Source organism: Triticum aestivum, chromosome 6A, assembly GCF_018294505.1.
Source record: "Triticum aestivum cultivar Chinese Spring chromosome 6A, IWGSC CS RefSeq v2.1, whole genome shotgun sequence".
NCBI lineage: Eukaryota > Viridiplantae > Streptophyta > Magnoliopsida > Poales > Poaceae > Triticum > Triticum aestivum.
Window position 1 is genome coordinate 594,753,809 of NC_057809.1, and position 23,183 is coordinate 594,776,991.

General features: G+C 42.6%; 2 protein-coding genes across 2 annotated transcripts; one reads left to right on the plus strand and one right to left on the minus strand.

Moving 5' to 3' along the window:
- Window positions 1-1,786: 1,786 nt before the first annotated feature.
- Window positions 1,787-3,860, minus strand: LOC123131197 (MEIOTIC F-BOX protein MOF-like). Its single transcript, XM_044550927.1, has 4 exons — window positions 2,889-3,860; window positions 2,631-2,786; window positions 2,262-2,513; window positions 1,787-2,122 (listed from the first exon to the last, which is right to left on the minus strand). Exons 1-4 carry the CDS (start codon window positions 3,822-3,824, stop codon window positions 1,991-1,993), a joined length of 1,476 nt encoding a protein of 491 aa, XP_044406862.1. The 5' UTR covers window positions 3,825-3,860; the 3' UTR covers window positions 1,787-1,990.
- Window positions 3,861-20,520: 16,660 nt separating this feature from the next.
- Window positions 20,521-22,508, plus strand: LOC123131198 (MEIOTIC F-BOX protein MOF-like). Its single transcript, XM_044550928.1, has 2 exons — window positions 20,521-21,478; window positions 21,954-22,508. The coding sequence occupies exons 1-2, from the start codon at window positions 20,540-20,542 to the stop codon at window positions 22,146-22,148; spliced, it is 1,134 nt and encodes a 377-aa protein (XP_044406863.1). The 5' UTR covers window positions 20,521-20,539; the 3' UTR covers window positions 22,149-22,508.
- Window positions 22,509-23,183: the final 675 nt, after the last annotated feature.

Below are 23,183 nucleotides of genomic sequence, written 5' to 3' on the forward strand. Positions count from 1 at the left end.
GCTGCAACTAGCAATCTTTTTTGCTGGAACCAATCTTTTATTTTGCTACATCGGAGAAGACTACATGCTTGGGAATAAGCTGCATCCAAGGAATTTTTTTGTTATATCCGACATCAATTTTTGTTGGAACCAGCACTAGCGCTGGCTACGACCCGTTGACGCATATTGGAGCTACTGCCAGAGGGGAAAATGCTACAACCCGTGCATCAGATTGCTACGGCCGGCAATTTTTTTGTTGGAACCACTCGAGAGTCATAGCGGAGGAGCTGCATCTAGCGGCATAATTTGCTACATCCGGCTTCGATTTTTGTTGGAACCAGCACGAGCACTGGTCAGCCACACAACGCCACCAGAGTTGCTTCCACGAGCAGCCCGGATGCTGCAACTGGCGGCCGAGGTTGTCATGACCACGCTGGCTGCACTACGACGTCAGGCGATGCTCGCGGATAGCGACGTTTTTCGTGTTGCATGGGATGCAGCAGGGGCTGCTAGCGATGACGGAAGGCCCGTTGAAGGGCGAGTGCTGATGGGCGGCGAGTGCGGGCGGCCGGAGCGACTAGCGTGGGTGGCGTCGTTGGCCGCCAAGCATAGGCAGCCAAGGACGAGCGCGGGTGGTGGTGAGCGCGAGTCCGCCATGGTTCCAAGATGCTGGTCAACGCGAGACTAGACGTGAAGGGAATGTGTGACGTGGGGAAATCAACGACAGGGAGTGGCCTAATCGATCGGTTGTGGGCCGACCAACCAAAATTTCGGCCGGCAGACCGGCGCCTATCACTGGCCTTTAAAAAAAATTCATTCATGCTATTTCACAGTAATTCACATGCACTTTTTTGTTAAACAGTACTAATCAGTCCTTGTGACCGTTTTTAAATAACATAAAGTCGCATATGCTCTTCATTGAAGTATTTCAAGTATTATCGTCTACAATATTTTTGTCATGTGACTTTTTTCTAGATGGTGAACATATTTCAAAAAGTATATCTTTTACAAAGTATCATTAGTTAAACTACATCTTAGTAATTTGTTCTTTTGTTGCAAAACTTCATTTTGAATTTTTATTACCTACATCAATTAGTCCGATTTGGAATTCTCACTATGCCATTAATTTCAGGCTGATTATGAAAACATTGTACCACAATCTTCGCCGGCGAGTCCGGTATAAGGGTTGTGGAGGAGGCGTAGTGTAATCATGGTCGTTCCTCAATCCGGGCTATCTTGGGCTGGTTTTAAAAAGCCAAACCTAAATAATCCAAGCCCGAGCGGACATGGTCTAAAAAATAGAACTACGATACTTTCCTGTTTAAAACCATTAAATTAATATTTTTTGGAATATATTCAGACATTATTATTTATGTTTTTCACTAAAGTCCATTTTAAGCATTTTTGGGGTTATTTCAGGCTTCAGGCCACCCCTTTTGACGAAACCGAAGCTAGAGCTGACCGGACTGTCGGATTACGGGTTTGGGGCTGGGCTGCCCATGCTCATCTCAGTGTAGAGGATGTACTCAACCTTTTTTTTTGAACCTAGGATGTAGTCAACCTTGCGGACGCACACAACTACATACACATATAGAATAACCTAAAAACATACACTTTGCAAAATGGGTAGAGGTTTCTTTGTTCATAATTCTGTGAAACGTACGTAGTACAATGGTGTTCTCCTCTTTATATGGACTATAAAACGATGAGCAGGGAACCTGCAAGGTTCGCGTGGGATCGTTTCCAGTAGAGCACATGACGGTCATTTGGAAATAGAACAAGAATGAATAAAATGTTTCCACCGGACACCAACAAAAGCTTTGTTTTCATCCCTTGCGCACAGAGAAATATAAGCACACATTTTTCTCTCCAACCAACGTGTGTATGTAGAGAAAGGGAGAAGATCCCTTTTTGAAGGAAACAAGATAGCAGCAAATGGTCTGGAAGGGTTTCAGTGTGCAGTGGACGGCTTATTAGCTTGTCCACCTTGCAGACCGATTGATCTTCAGAATCAGGTTAGATGGCCCCTTTGGCGCGCCTTGAAGGCGATGTCCCTCGCATGCTTCTTGCTGGCAAGGTGCTTCCGTGTAGTGGACTCGTGCTCTTCGTCGGAGTCTGACAGAGGGGCGACGGCCGCATATCGCTGTAAGAGACAGAGAGCAACGGGAATCAATATATATGCTAGCTACTTATATGGCGACCCACCACGAGGAAGGTTTTGAGTTGGAATTAGAAGTGGGTAGGATCTAGCGGTAGCAGTAGCTTGTAGCCATGAAAGGTACCTGGCTTAGGCCAATGGCATGGCTGCTGCAGGAGACGATGCGCTGCATCCAGTCGAGCCACTCGACGGGACTGATAGGTCTTTGGCCGCCGCGGTGCAACTTGACCGCATTCTTTGGAATCCCCCTCAACGCGGCAACCGGCAGATGAGCGACATCATGCCCTTCATATTTGACTTGTATCGATTTGAGGTTCTGGCAGCACCCGTGGAGTGGGGCGCCACGGTGACTGGCCCTCATACAACTCCCCGAGATCTGTGATCATGAATGTAGTGAGATGATGGTAGTAGATTAATAAGCCAAAGTTGACATATTATTATAGTAAACTCTCTATACATTAGTTTGACACTTGGGAAAAGAAAGATACAGCACCATGCAATCTTGCAGCACGATTCTCTCCAGATTCGGGAAGCTCTTCAACACATGCGCCAGAACCTGGCATCCATCCCCAATCTGACATTCTGTCAGGACCAATGTTCTCAGGTTATGGAACTCGCTGAATAGTTCGGGTTCCTCCCCAACCAATGCCTGCATTTGAAATCCATGGATACAACATATATAGATCAGTTGATTTGATGCACAAAGATCATCAGTTCATGCACAAAGATGGATAGAACTGTACGAACGTACCCATGTGGTGAACCACCGCAGTTCCAAAGCTCTGGCAGTTCGAAGGGATTTCAGGAGACCGAGTACGCCGGCATGGCACGAGATGGATGCCACGGCGAGGGATGGCATCTCTTCTTCCACGGCGACCGGCATGCCGACGTTCAAGGAAACAAGGGCAGGAGCGGTGAGGCACAGTCGCGCCGCCTCGCTGGAACTGCCCTCGATGGCCAACCTCTTGAGCGACCGGGAGGCGATGCAGATGCGGTTGGCGTTGTCGTCCCAGGACCGCCGGTGGCACTCGCAGTTGACGAGGTGCAGGTCTTCCAGGACAGGGCACTGGGATCTCAGCTCCTCCTCGAAGCTCTCAAAAAGGATCAATCCGGAGAGGGACAGCCTCGTTAGACGGCTGGTGGCGGTGGGTGTGCGGCTGAAGATGCCGAAGGAAAAGAAGGGATCTTTGTGAGATCTGTGATGGCCGCCAGCGCCATGATCGTAGTCGCAGGCGACGCGGAGCTCGGCGGGGCGGCGCGCAAGGCCGCGGCGGATCCACCGGTCCATGCCCCTGCGGAGGTCCACGTCGCCGCCGAGGTGCAGCCGGTACGCGTCGAGCGGCGACGCGGCGTTGAGGGGCAGGACGGAGTCGGCCAAGTCCTCGAAGTCTTGTCGCTGCGTGATCTCCCTGCCCCTTCTCTCGTCCCGCGCTCGTCTGTACGCGTCGTACATGGCCGCGTCGTAAGGGCCGTTGTAGGACGGCTCCGGTTCCGGTTCGTCAAGGAGGAAGTCGCGGTGGTGGATGTCGACGCACGGCACGTCGCGCCAGAGGTGCCTCCACCGGCGCGAGAGCAGGCTGGTGTGCACCACCTGCCGGGAGCGGAGGTGCGACAGCACGCTGTGCAGGAGGCAGTCCGGAAGGTTGCTCAGCCGGTCGCCGCCGGCAGCGGCAGGTGGCGTCCCCATCGAGAGAGGCCCGATCGATATCTATCCTGTCCAGTATTTACGGGTGGCATATATATGTACACGTACCTGATCGAAAGATACGGGAGAAGTACGTCGGTCGTTAACACCGCAAAATCTCTTTTACCGGAACCGGCCGGTATGTACCGGCAAAGGACCATCTTACACCTCAGACTTTAATATTCGTGCAAAGAAAATAAAATCCTTTTCACATTTGAAGATACAAATGGAATACACAGCTAGTACAACTGACATGCACAGATTTTTGTTAGGCAAACTAGTGGAGGATGCTTTCACATGTCGTCCTCCTCTCTCTCTCCAAACAAAAAACTTCCCTTTTATTTTCAATCTAGCATTTTGAATTGCTCATAACTTTTAAACTGAATTTTTGTTTTGGAAACTTTTTATATATTTGTATTTAGGTCGACTTTAAATCAAGACCAACCTTGGATATATTTTAACTAGTTTGAATTTTCAATTATGTTTCAGTTCTAGTTATTTTTTTCAAAGGAGTGAAATAAGTTTTTGAAAATTAGTGAAAAAGTAGCCGCCTTCAACTTCCTCGTTGATTTGTTGACTTAAACTATCTTCACTGTCAATTTGAAGTGGGTGAAGTGGAAGGTCGATTATTGGATTCTCTGGAGTGAAATTTGCTCATTCGATCAGGTAGGAATCTCATCAACGTCAACGCCAAGATTCCTGTCGTCATCGACCATTTTGTTAGAAGTATAGGATAATTTTTCGTTTCACTTTTTTGGTGGCTATGTTATCTCTAAATATGTATTTCCACAAGCAGCTGAAGGAATTGATAAGCGCAAAAACTGCAAGGATTCACTGTAAATGCTAAACGGTGTAGTGGTGTTGTGGTTTGTAACAGTGAAGTTGCAATTAAAGGTGAGTACGTAGCAATAAAAGGTAACTGTGTGCGTGAAGTGAGTCAATCCTTAAGGTTGGTCGTAATGAGAGTATCATAAGTAGTATCATGCATGCCAACTAGACAAATTTTATGAGGTGGCATAAAATTAAACGAAGAAAGAGAGGGTTGAGTATTATATCATTATACTGTATCATATTAAATATTGTGCTACTTTATGTCATGCATGTCAATAAATAAAGTCATCTATGATACTAACATATGATACTATTCACTACGGTTGTAGTATCATACACTAGTGTCATATGCATGATACTAGTACATGATACTCGCCACCCCCTTCCGGTTTATAGGGCTCAAATATCAAATCTCAACCAAGGCATTTTGTGAGTGTAGGAATGTATCTCGTACTTTACAAAACTGCCCCAATTAAACTCATGCATTAATTTGGATTAATTATAGTGCATGCATGCTTGGCCACTAGATGAGTAGGAACATTACATGCATTGGTGTGTTCCTTTTTAATTCTAGTATGCAAAGAATTAATGTGCATTGGAAACTGATGGAGATGAGCCCTCTAAATTGGAAAAACAAAAAAGTTAAGATAAGTCTTATAAGCCGGAAAGGAAAACTCGATTGAGTTACTTATGGTGATCTAACGCTTTTTAGGGCGACAAGAATATCAGCGTTGTCAATGCCATAGTTACTTTAATTTATTGTACTCAGTATATATCCTCAATGAAAGCAATATCACCGCTGCACAAAATCAAAGAGCATCATATCTTGGGTCATGAACTGTAAAATAGAAGGAGAATACATATATAAGTTCTATTCGATCACCGAGAGAGGGGGGGGGGGGGGGGGGGGGGGGGAGGGAGAATGGACCACCCACCCGAGTGGTGACCGAGCTACACGGAGCTCGATACTTAAAACTATTCAGTAAACATATTTAAAAGTTTTAAAAACTTGATTAAAAACCATGAAAACTTACATTGTGTGATTTTTTTAAATATGTGATTTGTAGGATGTACAAAAAATTCAAGCCCAACAAAAAAAAATTGGCCTATCTTTTTGGGAAAGGGGGTAATCCCCCGGCCTCTACATCGAGCGATGGACACAACCATCTTTATTATATTATTCAACAAAGCCTTGCAAAATAAATATATGAATTGACCCAAAGCCACCTCCCTACCTACAAGGTTTATGATGCGTCCTGGCCTCTCTCGCCAACACACACCATGAAAACCGGTGGCCTCACCAAACTGCCCGTCGGCTAGCCGGAAGCACCAACCGATGTAGTAGACCCTCAACGTGCACCTCATGCGCACACTCTAGAATCCATCGTCGCCATCATCCATTGTCCCATCTTCAGGCGTGATCCACGCATTGATCTTGCCAGACCCTTCTGCCACCAACACCACCACGACGCCAGACAACGCCACCTGCATGCGCGTGTCCATCATCCCACGTCCATCGCCGACACCCCGCTGCACCATGCCGCCGACACACGCCGCTGTCGATGTGGTATATGCCACAATGCTCCACCTTCTGACCCCTCCACCGCCTACTCCAAGATGATGCCCCAAGGAGGGAGAACGGCACCGCGCATCGCCATCACCCAATCCATAAGATCCAGATCTTCGGTTTCCCCCCAAGTAGCCCAAATGAGGAGACAAGAACTGCAAGGCGATGCCATCATCAAGGTAACGACACAAAGACGCTGCCATCATCCGCCATGACCGAGGTCGGCTTAGTTTTATTGGTACTCGCGCCTCACGTCCCTCGTCGCCGGCATGAACCGACGGGCCAGGCCCAACTAAGACAAATGCGACATCGTGACACCTCTATAGTTGGCTAAGACCTCCATGAGCCAGGATAGGAGGCTGCCACCCCACCCCATCATGGCGTGCGACCAGCCGACACCATCGGATGCGAGGATGATCGCTACCGCGGTCGAAGGAACGCCGAGCCGCGCTGCCAGGCCGAGCCACCCCCACCAGATCAACTCGCCGCCTTGGTGGGGACCGAACGCGTGAGAGTAGACCGGGGCACCTGCACGAGAATCTGCCGGCGCCGCGCCCTAGAGCAACGATGGAGGACGGCCCCGCCTCCGCCATCATCCATCACCAGCCTTTGTCTAGCAGTGATACGGCGACAGTGAGGTAATTTGGAGGCGGCGGCTAGGGTTAGGAGGGATGTGGGTTGGGAGGGTCGTTGATTAGGATCTCAATTGGCCCATTTTTGGATTGTCTATTTTTGTTCGCCACGTGTGAAGGTATACTGTTATGAAATTTTGCACATACGTATTATACATGTGTATGTGTGTTCAGAAAAAAAGTTGAATAATTTTTTTGCCGTACAAAATTGTATTTCAAAAACCCATTGGCATTTTTGCCCCCACCCCCCACCGCTACATAGCAGGAGCCGACAAGTTATGACCATTGTGTGGGAAATAAACTGTGACCGTTCAGACACAGAAAGAGTTGTATCTTTTTTTGAGTCAAGGAAATTGCTGGAATAGATTTCAAGTAAAGTATGGGCAAAAAGAGAACAGTTTGGGACATTTCGACTGAAATAATAAACACTTCCATCTAGTAAGGATACATAGTACTCCCTGTGTAAAGAAATATAAGAGCGTTTAAAGGGAGTATATAAGAAGGATATGTGAACATAAAAGTTGTTCCAAATTATCATGTCTACTATAACCGGGTGCATACATGTAGTTAGCCATATATGGGTTATTACTTGCACTGGCCGCTCAATGCACCAAACCATTCCTCTTCCTCAATATTGTAGACATGGAAGATATGGTCGTCTAGAAAAAGTCATAGTCTTGGACGTCGGCCTCGCCATTCAGCCATGTGATAGCTCCATCATCGGTGACCCTGTTGTTGTTGATGTCCATGGGCACATCCAGCCCCCGAAGTGCTTCTAGAGGAAACATGAACTGCTCATCCGTATTCAGAGCCGTTGCTTCATATGATCCCATGGCAAGAGCGACGTCTGATGGTGCAGTCATCATTTCGGCCACCATTGCAATATCTTCTTCCGCTGAAGCCACGGCATCAGCCTGACCAGGCGGCACAAATGTGCCGGCGGCGGCGGCGGCACCATTTTCGGACGCTTCCATTGTCGGTTCAGTGCTGCCAAAGAAAGCTTCTATTTCCGCATCAAAAGACTCGGGGACAAGAGAGCCAGTACGATACTGTGAAGCTGCAGTGACATGATCGCCCGCATAATTCACAGGTGGCGTGTTTGATGCTTGCAGAGATGGGCCTTGGTAGGAAAATGGCCCAAAGAACACCTGTGGGAAGGTATTCGGGTTGTAGCTAGAGGAAGGCGGGCCCTTTGTTAGCACGCCCACCGGTGCAATGTCGTTGAAGACATCCTTCACGGCTTGTTGTTGGGAAGACGAAGGCCATGATGCCGGAACAGGGGCATCGGTACCGCCGGCGAAGGGCACGGCAGAGATGTTCGAGGCCCTATCGACGGAGGACGTCTGCAGCTGATGGGCGGTTTGAATGATATGGGTCGCCTGTGGAGGGCGGTCACCTGAGCGCAGGCAACTATTCGAGGTGTTGCACATGTCATTCTTCATTTGGAGCTTCGCACTGTATTTCTGCATCGATGGATGGAGATCACCATAAGTCATGGTCAAAGAATTAATACGGTGTCTTCAATTTTATGCGTAGAATGGTGTTATGAAGCAATAATATTAAAAATTGCAGCTCGCAGAAAGTATTTACCTTGGATATTTTAGTTTCTAGAACTGGTACTCTAATTAGGAAACATTAATGTTACAAAAATGCAGTTAGCCCAAATGTATGCACCGTGGATTTCTTCAGGTATTGGCAAAAGTCTACTATATATCACTAGAACAAAAGTCTACTATATACCATGCATCGAGACAAAAATGAGAGAAAACTACAAAACGACAAAACGTTTAAATTTCTACAATGCTTATATGTAAAAAGAGGAAGAGTGCAAATGACTACTCCTAAATCACTTTGGAAGAACATGACCCACCTGTAAGTGGCTAGCCACGTGGTGCCTTTTTAGGCCTTTCACATTCATGTGCTCCAGTATCTTGCTTGGGTGTCCTAGTTGATTTATCGAAGCAAACAACATTTTAGTCCTAAATTATCAGTCTTAGAAAATAAACGAATACTTTTTTTCCTCGATAAATGTATTATTGCAGCAAAAAATAGGCCAAGTTTTCTATATAAAATAAACATTAGCATGTATCATGTGTTTATCTTGGTTAACATAAACTTAGTTGTAGTGACTATTATTTTTCTGTCAAAATTTACCCCACCATTTGATAAATATCGTACAGATGTGTGCATATTGAAAACATATGTTATAAAGTTAGTGTAGAGATTAGAGAGGATGATACTCTATCTCCAATGGATTAGACACGTACCGATGCCCATGTCTTCCACGGCACACTTGAACCTTTCCTTGAGGAGCGGTGACCACACGATGTGGTGTTTGTGGGTTTTAGAGGAACCTTCTCCATGGGGATCATGGGTCTGTTCTTAGTTTCGGTGTGAACCCGAACCAGCTTGAAGTGAGCACGAGGCTCTATCTCATTGTCGTCGTCCCCATCATCAGCAGATGAACCTGGTGGAAATGACGAGAGGCTACGACCTTTGTCTCCAACCAATGAGTGAGATACAGGTTTGCCTTTGCCATGACCGTTGTGGCCATTAACTTTCCTCGCGTTCCAAGCCAATCTACGGTAGGCAATAGCCCTCCACGGGCTACCCAGCTCGGATGCGTCGAGCGGCTTGTTGATGATGTATGTTGCTGCTTGCACCATCCGGGAAAGGGTATCATCCCCGCTGGTGGGAATTGGGTCTTCCAGTGACATGTCTGTGCAGATTCAAAGTTATTCAACTTGCATGACTAGATGGACATGTAAAAGGTACTGACAAGATCTGTCTATGCTTGGAGTAAGTTATGGTCTTACAATAGATGACTGGGATGTGGAGGTCCCGCTCGACTATAGCGCGTAGGTCAAAACCGCATGTTGATACCCTGTGACCATCAATGAGGACGACATCGATGATATCGTTTTGATTTTTTGAGAGAAACCGCAGGGCTGCGGTTGGTGTCTTGCATGTAGCCACTGTATACCAAAGAATGTGACAATTTGGTATGAAAATACAAAAAATTAGGGAAACTCGTGTATATGTGCAAATAGAGTTGTGTTACCTATGTGATTGTAAGTCCTACGTACTTATGATGAGAAATACAGACGGTAACCTTATATACAAGACCGTGTGAGTTTTATCGTAGTTCCATGTATCTTCACGCTATCCTTTTGAGCCATAAAATAAGCTTCTTATTTTTTTTCTTGAATTAATATGTTTTTCTGGCGAATTAATTAATATGGTAATTTTTAGTTGTACAAACATATGTGAAAGCTCATTTAAACAATGTTTTGTATTACAATCAATATGTTCAATGCTAAAAAATATTGAATACTGTGCATAGTAGTGACCAAAATAAAAATGAAAAATGTAGTAGAAGGTAGATCGCGATCAAGTTTCGTATTTCAAAGTCAAAAATTTAAAAGGATAAATTGGCGCGAAGGCGACTTATTACATCGAAAAAATCAAAGGCATAATTTGGCGCGAAAAGCGATGTATTCCCAATATCGTTTTGAACATCGATTAGTCGAAGAAAGAACATCTCTCTTGGAAAAAGGAAACACGCTCTAACATTTACAAGGAGAACTCAAAGAATTCATCACAAATAGATAGATGCATAAAAAGACCATAAAATGGTTCTTTCCAACCAAGCGCATAGATGTGGGTTCTCATAAATGAAGCTCATGTGTGCGTCCCACACTGCTTTCAACAACTGACTACTAGATCTAATCAAAACAAAAGAAAGTAATCGTTACCTTTGAAGCGCAACAGATTAAGCATGGTGCGAGCCGAGTTTACAAACGTTGTATTATCATCAACAAGCAAGGCCCGGATGCCACTAGGGAAGAAGGCGAGCAATTCGTCCTCCATTGTGCAACAGGAACCGTAGCCACACTAGATTTGCCACTATATATGCCTGAATCTCAAAGATAGAGAACTCACTTGTCACAAATTTCACTTAATTAGTCGCTATATATGTTTTTGAGTGAATAGAACCAGGGAGGACCGGACCCGAGTATTTGTAGGGCAAGAGGATGGTGTCGGAAGGGCGAGTAGTAACTGACAAACAAAAGTTATACATAATGATGCGCAATTAAATATACTCATATTTGCCAAATGCCTACGGGCGGCATGCATTATTAATAACTTCAATTGTGTACTATATATGTGAGCAACCAAGAAAAAGGCTCACAAAAGGTAACACAGTTACTCCAGTTTTCTTGTATTTGGTACGTACGCTGGAGATTTTCTATATCTTTTGTTGTCGCATGAATGAATGAGTGCGGCTGCTTTATATCTCGAGTGATAGATGGTCAAGTCTGTTTCATTTTGCTAACGCATGCTGTTCAAAATGGTGGTTGGCGGAGGCGTCTCCACATTAACCGGACACTGAGTTGACTTTGGCCCACCAGCCAACCAACCTGTTTGGCAGGTTGCAGCTGAGTGAAGCTAATCTGGACTATATGTGCATCTGACGTTAAAAGCCTTCCGTTTCGAATGTCTGCAGGCGAAACGATCAGGTCTTCGATGATAAACATATGTGTATCTGTTTCCTAGGATGTCTATGATTTATGTGTTCAAGGTTCGAACTTTTGTACCAGCGACTGTACTCGTATGTTTATACTACAGTGAATAAGGTACTACTTTTAGAAGCATGTAAGAGTGGGGCCATATCTGTAGAAAGGGAGAGGTACATCCTCTATAACACTAAGCTGCCTAGTTTTAGTTTTAAAGAACCCACATTCAATTGGGGTCTTCCATTAGAATTGAGTCACCCGATTTTGACCGGGTCAACGATGTCTCAAAGCTCTCTAATTCTATTCTTTTATATCCTCTATAACACTAAGCTCTCTAGTTTTAAAGAGCCAACGTTTAAATGAGATCTCCAATTAAAATTGGGTCACCTGATTTTGACCGGGTCAACAATTTCTCAAAGATCTCTCATTCAATTCTTTTAAACTATACACCATGATTTCTAATTTTTAAGGCATTGCAATTAATTGAGGTATTGAATTTAGGATTGGGTCAACCGATTTTGAGTAAACACTTTCTAGCTCCTCCATTCAATTCTTTTAATTCACTATATTTCCTAATTTTGAAGCTCTTCCATTCAATTGAGGAATTTAATTTTGGATTTCGTTTATGATTTCAACGGGGCCAACAATTTTTTCAAATCAATCATCAGCAATCGACCTATAAAAACATATCAATCCCGCGCAATCTCCCACCACGTGGAAAAAAAATAAGCATCACCATGAGATATTGTGGCACCAATATAGTAGTACATACGACCATCGACACAAAAAAATTCCACATAAATATCGGTTGGTTAGTGGATAACATAAAACCACATCACGAAAGGCCCACCAAATCACTACATTATAAATAAAAGTAAAATACACACTATCATCTCCCACACCCGCCAAAGTAAATATTCCATCTATTCCAAAATATAAGGGGTGTTAGCTTTGTAGAAAGTCAAATTTCTTTAACTTTGACCTAGTTCAGAGCAAAAATATCGACATCTATAATATGAAGAACACTAAATTCCCTAGTTTTAAAGAGCCAACATTTAATCGAGTTCTCCAATTAGAATTGGGTCACCCGATTTTGACCGGGTCAACAATTTCTCAAAGATCTCTCATTCAATTCTTTTAAACTATACACCATGCCTTCTAATTTTTAAGGCCTCAAGATTAATTGAGGTATTGAATTTAGGATTGGGTCAACCGGGTCAACACTTTCTAGCTCTCCCATTCAATTCTTTTAATTCACTACATTTCCTAATTTTGAAGCTCTTATGTTCCATTGAGGTATTTAATTTTGGATTTCGTTTATGATTTCAACGGGGCCAACAATTTTTTCAAATCAATCATCAGCAATCGGCCTATAAAAGCATATCAATCCCGCGCAATCTCCCACCACCTGGAAAAAATAAGCATCACCATGAGATATTATGGCACCAATATAGTAGTACATACGACCATCGACACAAAAAATTTCCACATAAATATCGGTTGGTTAATGGATAACATAAAACCACGTCATGAAAGGTCCACCAAATCACTACATTATAAATAAAAATAAAATACAGTCTATCATCTCCCACGCCCGCCGAAGTAAATATTCCATCTATTCCAAAATATAAGGGGTGTTAGCTTTGTAGAAAGTCAAATTTCTTTAACTTTAATCTAGTTCAGAGCAAAAATACCGACATCCATAATATTAACAAAAAGTATGAAAAATTGTTACATGATAATTTAAAAATATCGATTTGATATATTTCTCTACAAAATTGATCAAACTTAAAATGTTTGACTTTTCAAAAAAGTAATACACCTTATATTATAAAATAGCATGATTTTTTTAAGAAACCTAACAACATCAACGACGTAGCAAAGCGCGCCCAACCCTTCTAATATTTTCACCACACAGAACATTACGTCCCTATCCCACACACAGCAAGCTACAAATCCAGTTTTGAAATTGCCAGAAGCTACAAAACTAATCTACGTTGCAAAACTAGTTTGGCCAGTAAGGGCATCTCAATGCCGACCCTCAAAATGGACGCGATATTTGTCTGTGGACTGGTCTGGGGATACAGATGCAGGTGTCGGCCATCCATCCCTGCCCCATAAAACATCTGCCCCTATTTTTTTATCTTAAGTCCACAACACACAAAATAATATATCTTCTGTCTACCTATCTATCTATCTATCTATCTAATTATCTATCTTCTATCTTCTATTATATCTTCTATCTATCGATTCTATCTTCTATCTATCAATTTTATCTATCTATCTATCTATATATCTATCATATCTATTGTATACCAAAAGTAAAATACGAGTCAAAAATAAGGAAATATACAAGAAATTCTATTATTATTATATATACAAAAAGTAAAACATGGGTCAAAAATAAGGAAATGTGATTTTTTGGTAACTAATAAGGAAATGTGCTAGAAAATCCTATGTTAATCAGAAACATCTCGTCGTTGGTTACATGGGCCCCTTACATTTAAGAGAATTTTGATGGCTTAAGTTTAATAAATTAATCCACCTTGATGCATATAAGGCCCAATCAAGGCCAATCCGTCCCAACATGTTTTGATCTCTTCCATGGCCCACTTATTCTCACGTACACATGCATGATGAATCCTATTTGGTGCTTATATATAGTATAATTCGTACGTGGCGCACACCCCTTCGATCGATTACTTTGTTAACATGCCTGCTCATCTAGCGTAGCGTAGTGCAATCTCGTCGGAAGCTACTCTCAATTTACAAAAAAATCTTTTCGCAAAAAAAAATTTACAAAAAAATCTTTGGGAAACTTCCATGCCCGGTTTGGTAAGCTTCCATCCTGTTTTTATGTAGTTTTTACCCGGATTTCTTTGTTTCTTTGTTTACTTTTTTCTTTTTCCATTAAAACATGAATTTTTGTCAAATGTGCAATACTAAAGGTAAAATGTGGGTCAAAAAAAGAAAATATACTAAAAAATTCCCACACTACTCAGACATGTATTGCCATTAATTACGTGGGCCTCTTATATCTAAGTGATTTCCGCTGGCTTGGATTTAATAAATTAATCCATGTCGACGCATATAAGCCAAATAGGATTCATTTATTAGGCTTAGATTGATCTCTTTTGTAGCCCACTTATTCTCACGTGCACATGCATGATGAATCCTATTTGGCGCTCGTAGCGCCAAATAAAGTATAATTCATATGTGGCGCATACCACTTCAATCAATTACTTTGTTAATAGGTTGATCCATGTAGCGAACCATAGTGCGACCCCGTTGGAAGCTCCTCCCAATTTTTGGAAGCATTCAGAAGCTTTGCGTGCTCACTTTTGGGAAGTTTCCACCCTGATTTTTCATTTTTTTTCATTATTTTCTACCTACTTATTCAGTTTCCTTTTTTATTTTTAAAACATGAAAAAATTTCAAATGTGCGAAAAAAGTATTCCTTAGCTTTTGATGCACAAATTTTTGCCAAAAGTGTGCGCATTTTTTTAATTCATTGAATTTTTTCAAAATGATTGACATTTTTTAAAATTCATGAATTCTCAGAAAATCGCAAACCTTTTTAAATCCATGAACAATTATCAAATTCAAAAACTTTTTTCAAGTTCACAAACATTTTCAAATCCATGAATGTTTTAAATTTCATGGACTTTTTTTCAATCTGTGATCTTTCAAATTCAAGAACTTTGTTTGAATCAATGATTTTTTTGCAATTCCACAAACTTTTCTCAAATATGCAAACTTTTTACAAATTCAAATTTTTTTGTGTTCGTTAACTTTTTGAGTTCACAATTGTTTTTGGAATAACATTTTTTACAAACTCATGAACCAAAAAAACATGCTGGCTTCTCTTGTACTAAAAACCGAGGAATGAAAAAAACTAGCTTGATGCCAGTTTCTTTTAAAAAAAAAGTTGAGCCGACCAAGGGTTCAAGCGAACCTGCGAAAAGATGATCCAACAAACAGTGAACTAGCCTAACGAGCGCGAGCGAAATCTATTTTGGGGCCTCGACCCATTTAAGCACAAAGGCAGCACTACCATGCTAACCGACGCCGATTAGGAGGTCTCCATGTGCAGGAGTATGCATATCGCTAAAAAAAATGCATGCTGCATTTACAATTACGACATTTTTTCTGAACACGGTACAAACGCAGACACTCATATATACGCACACACGCTCATTTCTATGAACGCACACACACACTGTATCGTTATAAGCATCTCTGAGAGACTGAGCCGGCACATCATTTTCAGATTGACGAAGTTGCCACGGACGCCTTCGTACTCGACGAGAACGTCTCCACCCACTGAATGCACATCGCCGGAAGGTCTGAAATAAATCTAGGAAAATGCGAGCATCAATGTCAAGTCTGAGACTTGCACTCTGATGGGCATGGGATACCATTGTCCTTCTAACCATCTAACCACCGGTTGATTCATCACAATTATAATATTTTACTATTAGAATGTCTGTGCGTTGCTACGGGTCCTTTTTTATTGCATATATATATACTTAAAACATCCTTTTCAACGACACTACCTTCAGACCCTTGTTGATGGATTTTTTTTAACGTCGATATAATCCCCTTAGTTAAACTTCTTCCATTTTATTGTGCTACGTACATTGACTCATGGTGACTTGCGTTGTACAGATTAACTACAACACATGGATAAATATTATACCAAACATATACTAATTATCAAAGATTTCAATAATCAACATGGGTGGATGTCATACACGAGTCAGCGCCTTGCGGTGCTGATTTGGCACTTAAACAAGACATTTTTTTTCTCGAAAACACTTAAACAAGACATAGTGTTACTACTTTTTAGTTCTTTAGACATTTCGTCGAAGGACAGCTCCATCCTCCATCATCATGTAATTCTATAATCTCAACCAAAATATTAGAAATTAGAAACTAATCAATTTTTGTGAGACAACAGTGTATGGTATGCGCAAGATTCCATGTATGCTAATGGTATTACCACATGGATTAAAAATCAAGTAAAGTTGTATATCAAAACTGTATCTCCCCCAAATGTTTCATCTCAAGCTTACTATAACATAAAGGAATCAATAATTAAAGATTCATAATCATAACTAAATAGTGGGAATTCAAGAACGCTCATTATTCTATAGGGGTTCTCGAATGGCCACGATGCAAAACCAAAAGGACAAGCAAACCGTAGTAGTTTGTATGAAAATGATTACCGTCAGGAAAGAACAATTTTTTTTGAAAATTTTCCCTTTGGAAGTACTGACATGCACTTTACTTATTAATCTGAAAAACATGCACTTTACTGAGATATGAAAATTTGTGATACTGCAATAAAACTCTACGATTGAGTAGAAAATGACCAAAAAGGAGCATTCCATGTGCCTACATGACCTTACTTTTTAGAAATGTCACAAGCTGCTTTATAAAATGTCAAAAACAACTTACCTGCTAAGAGTACAAAATATCATCTACTATCTTATGAGTGTTTGGATTACAGAGCTCACCAGCATATGCATTCGACTCTACAGGTGTAGAGAATGAACTATATAAACTGAAGATTCATTACACATGAACCAGAAGTAGAACTAGTACAACCGGTCCTTCTATCTGTATGTAATGCATGGTTACGTCATTAAGCTCAATATACCTCATTTTTCACCGAAGTCAAGATCTATTGTGGATCAATGCAAGCAACTTCACTTTCGAACCTTAGATATAGAATGCAGTCCCTTGTCTACATAATTGCACAGTCAAAGTTGATTGCAATATTGATGCGTATCCCAAGAGCAGCAAAATCATAAGCTTTTGGGATTTGGCACTTGCCCAACTGATATAGTTCAAGCAAGAAAAACATATTCAGTAAACTAAAATGGAAACTTTTTAGAAAGTAGAGGGCTCGATGTTAAGCAATGGTTTCAGTTAACTATCAGGTTCGATCAGTATTATGCTACCTTCTAATAACCATGGAAGATGAGTCAGGTCTCGATGAGATCATTCTTTACTATTATGGGCTTTTAGTATTGTTAGCAACATATAGAGAGGGAAACAAATAGATTGGTCAATTTTTTAATGTACCCATGTCTTGCCACGGACCAACAAGCATAGTATTTATGCATAGATTATTCTACGCTATTAAATGCATCGAGTGCAACATATATCTGGATTTTCACCACATAGCTATAAACACGAATGTATTTCTTTTGCTCCCACCTCCTCAACCAACATGTCCATCCGTTCCTCTTCGCTACCCCTATCCTTCCAAAATGTCACATGTGCTCATTGAGCAATGTTTATAATAATGGCACAGCAAATGGACAATCATATTAATCACCCCTAGTCAAGAAACGAGAAATCCTAAATCTATGCTTATTTCAAAGAAGATGGCCCTATCTTCTAATTTCATATACGTAAACATGACGTGTATTAATATAATCAAATTCACACATGATTTACTTAAAGGATTGCATTGAAGGAAACAAATGTTTGCATATTAATTACTTGTGAGGTCAAATGGAGTTTGACTCATTTTGTAGGTTGCATCTTCACCTCTTCATTGAAAGGTAAAATAATTTTTTGCAATGACTCGGATGCTCCTAATGCTATTGAGTTCACACAATTTCAAGAAATGTCAACAACTATTTTATGTTAGTTGATCTCTAACTTGTCAACAAGACTATGCATACCAAATTACTGAATAATTCTAGTGAACAGTTTGATTATGTGAACAAATTAGTGTCAATTGCTGCTACTTTGAGTAAATATGACATTTTGTGAGTTAGCCGACATAACAATCTGCTATCAAATTTCTCAGCAGATTACAACAAAATCTGGAGCACTCATGCTGACACTTCATCAAGGTTTGAGGTGGAAAAAATAATGAGATAGCCACACCATGACACTAAGTAGTGCATCCATCCCTGTAGCAGGACATAAGTGCGCCCTCTCACAGTCTTGGCATGTGTACTTCTTCGTACATTGAATAGACCGGATGCATACTGTGGCGGGGAGGAGGTTGTACCATGTAGGATTTGGAAGAGGCTGCAGCTGGGGACATGCTTGTAGATGACCAAATTCTCCTCCTTGGAGTGGCAGCACGGCTTCGAGCCCCGCCATGTTTCTGTGCCGGAGCTTGTGCGGGAGGAGGACAAAAAAACCAGCCGGAGGTGGGAGGTGGGATGAAAAAACCCATGGAACGGAGACTACCAAATGCTCCATTTGGAGTAGAGATAAGGAATTTTCTCATTGTGATACGAGATCAGTTAGGGCGTGGCTTCGACGGTTGTGGTTTTTTCCTAGTGGAGCTAAGTATGGAAGGGGATCGATGGGAGAAATAAATTGGAGAGGGAGGTGATCTGTTTGGAAGGTGATCTCATGTTTATGGTATTATTTCTGAATTCTTAATTACCAAATATTTAAATGATTGACTTGAATCGACACCTGACAAAGCAAACATATACACAAATTGTTCAGGGGCTTAAAAAAGACAATTTCAAAAACAATTTGTGAAATTTGAAAAAAAATTCAAAATTATCAAATTACAAAAATGTTCAGCAATAAAAAAAATCTTCACGGATTCAAACAATGTTTGTGGATTCCAAAAAACATATTCTTCCAATTTCAAAAAATATTCGTCAATTGAAAAATATATATGATTTCTACAAATGTTCATGAATTTCTAAAAAAATTATTTGCGAATTTGAAAAATGTTCATCTTTTAGAATAAATCGTGTGTTAACTAAACATTCAGGAAATCAAAAAGTATTCACCAATTTGAAAGATGTCCACGAAATGTGAAGAAGAAAATAAAAGAGAAAAGAACATAAAAAGAGAAAACGAAAACGAAAGTAAAATTTTAAAAAGCAAAAGCAAAAAAAGAAAAGAAACAGAAAAAATAAAAATAAAAATATAAGAGAAGTTAAAAAACAGAAAATTGCTCTTTTTGCAAAAATGTTCTCCACGTAGCTTCCCTTTCAATATTATTCCCCATTTCAATAAATGTTCACCGACTCAAAAAGTGTTTGCGAGTTTGTACAAAAATGTTTCCAATTAAAAAATGTTCGTCAATTGGAAAAATGTTCATGATTTCAAAAAATATTCGTGAATTTGTGAAAAACTATTTGCAAATTGAAAACCTTTCCTATTTCAGAAGATGTTCGTGTATTTGAAAAATGTTCATGAATTCAGAAAATGCTCATAAATTTTAAAGATATTCACTAAATAGAAAAAGGAAAAACAGAAATGAAAATGAAAATGAAAATAAATAACATGAAAAAAAATTAAAAAACGAGGCTGAAAATAAAATTAAAAAGAAAATAAGAAGGAAAAAAAGAAAATAATAAAACCAAAAAGAAAAAATATGGCGACCTATGCGCTAAATATTGTTTCTGAGGAAAATCATGGTCTCTTTGTTGCATGATAATATATGGTACAATTGTAGTTTTATTCGGCTGCAACAATTAGATATATCGACCATGAGCTAACAATAAAACACTTTTTAGAAAATTGTGAGCCTTCATATTGGACATCCTGCCTTCATGAATAATCAGGACCTCTTCAAAGTCCCGACGACAGATGTTAATCTCATGTACAATTTGGCTATAGATACCTTTACTTCCTCCATTAATCTGTTTAACTACCGCTTCTGCGTCACATGCAATAATAAGCCTCCGAAGGTTCAGATTGACTGAGAGGGAAAGAGCCTCGAAACATGCGTTCCGGGGTCAACACAGCTGTCAATGATGCGTGCGGACGAGCCAAGGTAAACTCCTTGGGCGTCTCGGCACACGGCCGCCGCCGCACCCTTGCAACTGTTCTTGCCTATTCCTACATTTACATTAATTTTGAGCATACCTTTCATTGGAGGGATCCACTTTGGCACCTGCACTGACCGTGGACCTATGCGCCAAATAGGAATTGCCTTTATGCATTCACATGAATATGTCACAGATTTTATTTTTTGAGGCAAATATGTCCCAGATAGTATTCACCCATGGCCATGGCCTAAGTGCACAGAGTAGCACTGTTAAAGCTTTCACTAAATCTTTTGGCCCAAAAGCCAATGTGGCAACGGAGGCCCAGGATAACCCAAGGTATATATATGTGCAACCGAAGTCCCACCCGAAAATGCTGGACACGGATCGGTTTGAGCGATTCACAATGGAGACGGCAGCCGCCGCCGCCCCTGCAGGCGGCGACCGGCTGAGCAATCTCCCAGACTGCCTCCTCCACAGCGTGCTGTCGTGCCTCCGCTCACGGCAGGCGGTGCACACGAGCCTGCTGTCGCGCCGGTGGAGGCACCTGTGGCGCGCCGTGCCGTGCGTCGACGTCGACCATCGCGACTTCTTCTTTGACGAGCCGCAACCTGTGGCCCCGGGCCATGGCGCTTCCGACGCGGCCATGGGCGCCTTCAGAGAAGCGCAGAGCAAGAGGGCCGCCAGGGAGAAGAAGCAGCGGCGCGTCTTGGAGGACTTCGCGGACGCCGTGCTGCCCCTCAACGGCGCCTGGCCCCTCGACGCTTATCGGCTGCACATACGCGACGACCTGCATCTCCGCAAGGCCATGGACCGGTGGATCCGCCGCGGCCTCGCGCGCGGCCCCGCCGAGCTCTGCGTCGCCTTCGACTACGACCACCATGGCGCCGGCTACAACAGCTGCTGGAAGGATCCTCTGGCGTTTGGCTTCAGCATCTTCGACGGCGCCGTCACCGGCCGCCTAAGGAGGCTGTCCCTCTCTGGACTGGTCCTGCTGCAGGGATTCCCGGACGAGCTGAGGTCCGAGTGCCCTCTCCTGGAAGACCTGCAGCTCGTCAACTGCCAGTGCATTACGCAGTTCCTCCCGGGCAACAGGCGCAACATCATCCGGATCGGCTCCCGCTCCCTCAAGAGGTTGGTTATCGAGGGCGTGTCCAGCCTGCACCACCGCCTGTGCCTCACCGCTCCCACCCTTGTTTCCTTGAACGTAGACACGCCGGTCGCCGTGGAGGATGAGATTTGGTCCCTCGCCGTGGCGTCCATCTCATGCCATGCCGGCGCACTCATTCTCCTGAAATCGCTCCGCAGCGCCACAGCTTTGGAACTGCGGAGATTCACCACATGGGTATGTGCCCTGCCTACATGCATGCGTCATATCCTTTGTTATTCATACATACGGCTTTTATAAAATGTTTACCTATGACTACTGTAGCAATCCGAACACCGTTAGCAAAAAAAACGTGAAGGTTGTTGTTGTTGTGAGCAAAATGAAGGTTCTGTTCCTGTAGAAACTTGCGCCTACAGGAATAGGATTTCCGTTCAAGTTTCACAAACTTTGATTCAGTTTTTTGAGAAAAATATTTTTATCAAATATATACCATATGAAAATATATTACATAACCAATCTAATGGTATTGACAAGTAATATGGATTGGAGGGAGTATAAAAATTGCGCAAGGTTTAGAAGTGCTTTAAAGAAGTCTATAATCATCAAGCCCCAACTGCTAGTTCCCTCAGCATCTGTGCATCTTTGTGCATCTACTCTTTATGTCTTTGTGCATCAACTGATCTGTATATGTTGTATTATGGTTTAAATCCAGGCATTGGTCGAGGAGGAACCGGAACTATTCCACGAGTACCATAACCTGAGGACATTGGTCCTGACTGAATGTGAGATTGGGGATGCATGGATGCCAGGTTGTGGCGCACGTGCTAAAGAGCATCCCGAATCTGGAGAGACTCGTGCTGCAAGATTGCATGGTGCTGTATCTTTCTTTTCCCAAGTGTCAAACTAATGTATAGAGATCTCAGGGAGTTGCATGATGGCCAGCCGCCGAGGCGCAGCACTCCGCGGGTGCTGCGAGAACCTCAAATCCATACGAGTCAAGTATGAAGGGCACGATGTCGCTCATGTGCCGGTTGCCGCGTTGAGGGGAAATCAAAGGATGCAGTCAAGCTACACCGCGGGGAAAGACCAACCAGTTCCGTTGAGTGGCGCCACTGGCTGAAGCGTATCGCCTTGTGCAGCAGCCACGCAATTCACCTCAGCCAGGTCATGACCTTTCACAGTTCAGTAGATCCTATGCGTTTTGTATTCCAACTCCAACCTCCATCATATATATGTACTGTGGCATATATTGATTCCTCCCCTTGGCCGCACCCCCCTAGGAGATTGGATCTCCTAGGGCCGGCGCCCCCCCCCCCCCCCCCCCCCCCTTGGCCCTCCTATATATAGTGGGGAGATGGAGGACTTCTCACCTTTTGCCTTTGATGCCTCCCTCTTCCTCTCCAACACATTCTCCTCACTATATATGTACTGTGGCATATATTGATTCTCCACTGGCTCTGCAGCGATATGTAGCTTCCATCACCACTGCGCCTGAGTCCGATGAGGAGCACGAGTCCACTGCATGGAAGCACCGTGCCGGCAAGAAGCATGCCAGGGACAGCGCCATCAAGGCACGCCGAAGGGGGCGCCTAGACCGGTTCTGAAAATTGATCGACCCACAAGGTGGACAACCTAATAAGCAGTGCACTGCAGACTGAACCCGGCCTTCAGGCCTTTTGGGATCTCACCGGTCTCTAGGTCGGTTTGTTGGCGAACATTAATTCGCCTGCTAGTGACATTTCTTCATGTGTGTGCCATGAAATAAGTTTTTCTTCGTGTCCTATTGGAAGCATTTTATTCATTCCATGGAAGCATTTTTTTTTCATGTTGTGGGTCCACTACCCATTGTCCATCGTGTGCTCCGTGTGACACGGTCACACGATAGGCTTGTAGGTTCCATGCAACGCATGGCCTTAGTCCAGACCACTCCGGTGGCAACCTG

What these genes read in the sequence shown, in the direction of transcription:
- LOC123131198 (XM_044550928.1), top strand. Translation starts at nt 20,540, where the DNA reads ATGGAGACGGCAGCCGCCGCCGCCCCTGCAGGCGGCGACCGGCTGAGC. An exon ending in TGCGGAGATTCACCACATGG is followed by an intron (nt 21,479 to 21,953) that starts GTATGTGCCCTG and finishes GTTTAAATCCAG; the next exon opens with GCATTGGTCGAGGAGGAACC.
- LOC123131197 (XM_044550927.1), bottom strand. Translation starts at nt 3,824, where the DNA reads ATGGGGACGCCACCTGCCGCTGCCGGCGGCGACCGGCTGAGCAACCTT. An exon ending in TGCGGTGGTTCACCACATGG is followed by an intron (nt 2,787 to 2,888) that starts GTACGTTCGTAC and finishes TTTCAAATGCAG; the next exon opens with GCATTGGTTGGGGAGGAACC. An exon ending in TCGTGCTGCAAGATTGCATG is followed by an intron (nt 2,514 to 2,630) that starts GTGCTGTATCTT and finishes TCATGATCACAG; the next exon opens with ATCTCGGGGAGTTGTATGAG.